General features: G+C 36.9%; 1 protein-coding gene across 1 annotated transcript; it reads left to right on the top strand.

Moving 5' to 3' along the window:
* On the top strand, positions 1-2,027 carry LOC115717744 (uncharacterized). Its single transcript, XM_030646723.2, has 4 exons — positions 1-568; positions 638-805; positions 861-1,266; positions 1,382-2,027. Exons 1-4 carry the CDS (start codon positions 1-3, stop codon positions 2,025-2,027), a joined length of 1,788 nt encoding a protein of 595 aa, XP_030502583.2.
* The last annotated feature ends 1,639 nt before the right edge of the window (positions 2,028-3,666 follow it).

The following is a 3,666-nucleotide window of genomic DNA, read 5'->3' as shown; positions in this document are numbered from 1 at the left end:
ATGCACTCAGGGTTCACTCTTGTTAGTTTCAAGGATGGGGTTACTAGGAACATTATTCTTAAAACCGGAGTAATTCAATTCGATAAGAAACCTGTGATTCTAAGGCCTTGGTCCGAGGATATGGAGACAGCCCGGATGGTCAAATCGGTCCTTGTGTGGGTGAGATTAAATGGCTTGGGACTCCAATATTGGGGGAAGAAGAACTTGAGTGCACTTGTTAGCACGATAGGAAAGTCGATTATGGCTGACAAGGTTACTCTTGAGCGGTCTATGATCAAGTACGCTAGGGTGTTAGTGGATGTTGAGATTAAGGAAGAACCTCTGAGAACTATTGCTTATGTAAATGAGAAGAAGCAACTAATGGAACAACCTGTTGAATATGAGTGGCTGCCTACCAAGTGTACGGCTTGCGATATGCTTGGACACTCAATTTCCAACTGTAACAAAGGGAAGCCGACTGTGTGGAAGAAAAAACAGCAAGGGAATAAGATAACTGATGTTGAACAGGATGCTAGAAGCAAGGGGATTCCAACAGAGAAAGTGAATGGTGCCAAGGAATCTGAAAAGGGTGATACTGAACTTTAAAACACTGCTATACCTGTCAATAATATTGCTCTACCTACTGTTGATAGTAAAGTGGAACGGGGAGTCATTTCTGAGGGTACAGGGGCCGTGAAAAATACTGTTATACAAACCAGAAATGAGCAATGGGTGACTCCTAAAAGAAAAGGTGCAAAGTCTGTCATTAGGCCGCAACAAGAAGCAATCACAAGCAATGACTATGAGGCTTTAGAGGATGCAGAGGGTATGTTGGCTACTGATCTTAGACACCTTTCTAATGGATAGTTTCAATCTATTAGGCTGGAATGTTAGGAGGCTGAATAATGCTGAGAAGCAGCGTGAGGTGTTTGAACATTGTAAGATAAATAAGGTGGGTTTTGGGGCTCTTTTTGAGACTAAGATCCATCATGATAGAGTTAGCAAACTTATGTCTAATAATCCGAATTGGAAGATCCATTCCAGTCAAGAGATTTCGTTTAGAATTTTGTTGATTTGGATTGACAAGCTTGTTAAAGTGGATATTTTGATGGAAGATAGGCAACTCATCCATTGTAAACTCAAAATGGTGGGTTACAAGGAGGAGTTTTTTCTCATTGCGGTCTATGGAAGTAATTCATTAAACGAGAGGAAGGATCTTTGGAATAAGCTTACTAGCATTGGGCACCTAAATGCTCCTTGGATTATACTTGGAGACTTCAATGCCATGTTTGCATACAAAGATAGAAGTGGGGGTAGGGAAATTAGAGGCCTACAAAGATAGAAGTGGGGGTAGGAAAATTAGAGGCCTTGAAATCTAGGATAGTCAAACCTGGCTTGCTAGGGGTCAGGTTGAAGAGTTGAAGACTTCTGGCTCCTTTTTTACTTGGTCTAATAACCACGAGGAGGGCAGTCGAGTGTACTCAAAGTTGGATAGAGTTTTCACTAATGAAAGTTGGTTAGATCACTTCCCGAATACAGAAGCCAACTTCAGATGGGGGGCCCTCTTGGATCACAGTTACTGCCTAATCAAACACGTCAAGGTTGGTAACCGTGGGACCAAACCTTTCCGGTTTTGCAATCATTGGGTGTTTAAAGAGGATTTCAGAGATAATGTTGTCTCTACTTGGAAGAAGCACATGGTCACAGATCTGCATTCGTTACACCAGCAACTGTATAGGGTGAAACACATACTGAAAACCTGCTATGTTAAGAAGAAAGAGGATATCACAGGTCAGTACAATGAAGCCCGAGACAAATTTATCGAAGCTCAAGAAGCCTTGGCCATCAACCCGAAATGTCATTCAGCTGTTTTAACTGAAAAAATGAGTCGTGCGAACTACCAAGATGCCCAAAAACAGTACTTTAGCTATTTGCATCAAAACTCTAAAGCTTGTTGGTTAAAGCTTGGTGATGAAAACACAAGCTATTTTCATGCTATCATGAAAAAGAGGAGAGCTGAGAACAAAGTGTTGGGTTTTATGCCCTAAATAAAAATCTTTACAATCTGATTAGTTATCAATATAAGAAATTTTGAAGTGATTGATGTTTGCATGAATTATACATGCTAATGGTTTAAATATGTTTATTACATTTACACACAGAATCAGTTAAATCCAAATCATATGTTTATTCACAATTACAGTATCGTCAACACAGTGGAATGTGTTTGTGATCATATGAATCAAAAGAATTGGTCCCTGTTTCATCAGTGTTATTGGATTTACACTAATGTGATAATCAGCGATGATGTGTACTTACACTTGGAGTAAGTGTTATGTTCTTTCCAGGACATTAGTAAAGTATACTAGTTTCGAATGTATGGAGTATACATTGGACTGGACCGATATTGTAAATAAGTTAAGATATTACAAACTTACCGTTATATATCTTTCCAAGTCAATATTAGTAGTTGATCTTAAGATTAAAAGAATCTAAATCCTGATATGCTTAGGCTCAACTCAGGAGTGCTATTCATGTTCTTTGATTTATTAGTTAAGCTTACTTTTAGGTCAGGGTGATACATATATTTTGGGAACATGATAGTATGATTGAGTGGGAGTGCTGAACATAAATATGGAATCTATAGCTTCTAATGGTGTATAGAAGTAAAGTGATGATTCCCTTCGAGCTTAGCAAATAGAAGTAAATGGATGAGCTCTTGTTTAACTGACTAATCATTAGATCACTAAACACCATTTACAGGTAGCTAAGTGTTTTAAGGGGCAAAATACATTGAGGGGTGAGAACGGTAAAGAAATCCCATCTCGATGTAGATTATCTATATAGAGGATCTTTAAATCACAATAAGATTATAACAATGGTTAAATGAGATAGCATATTGATATCGTGAAACATATAATATGCTCTATATAAGTCTGAGAGTGCAATTCTAAGTTCTAAGAGTGGATTCAACGAAGAATTAATAAGTAGGAATTTACTTGGTAAATTTGGTTCACTTATTGGAAGCTCAGCATATAGATCCATGGTCCCCATTCTAGTTGAGAACATTCTTCTTGTAAGACTCATTAATTGATTCGTGATTAATCAATTATAATTCTAAAGTTAGACTATGTCTAATTTTATGAATTTTCACTAAGCAGGGGTGAAATTGTAAAGAAAAGAGTTTCTAGGTTTATTTATTTATTAATGGACTTTATATGTCTAATTAATAATTAAATTAAATGACAATATTATTTAATAATCTATTTTAGTTATTAAATAATTAGTTTTGGCATTTAAAAGGTTAGAATTGGAAAATTGGCGTTTTTGAGAAAATAGAAATAAAATTTGATAAAACTGCAAAATCAAGTGGGGCCCACTACAACACCATGGCCGGCCACTAATTGAGGTTTTTCAAATTAATATTTTCATTATTTTAATGCCAAATAATTCCTAACCTAAACCTAGTAGTTGCCTATAAATAGAAAGTGATGGCTCAGTCAAATCACAAGTTTTCATATCATCTTCTGAAAGAAATTTCTCTCTTCAGAAAAACTGAGCCTTCCCCACTTTCTATACCTGGCCGAAACCCTCTCTTCTCTTTTCCCTTCATCAATTTCGACCCTACTGAAAGAGTAAGTGCCCACACACAGCAAGCAGTAACTCAATCATAGATTGGAAGACTGT

Source organism: Cannabis sativa, chromosome 5 (assembly GCF_029168945.1).
Source record: "Cannabis sativa cultivar Pink pepper isolate KNU-18-1 chromosome 5, ASM2916894v1, whole genome shotgun sequence".
NCBI lineage: Eukaryota > Viridiplantae > Streptophyta > Magnoliopsida > Rosales > Cannabaceae > Cannabis > Cannabis sativa.
This window is presented reverse-complemented; position numbering and strand designations above follow the sequence as displayed.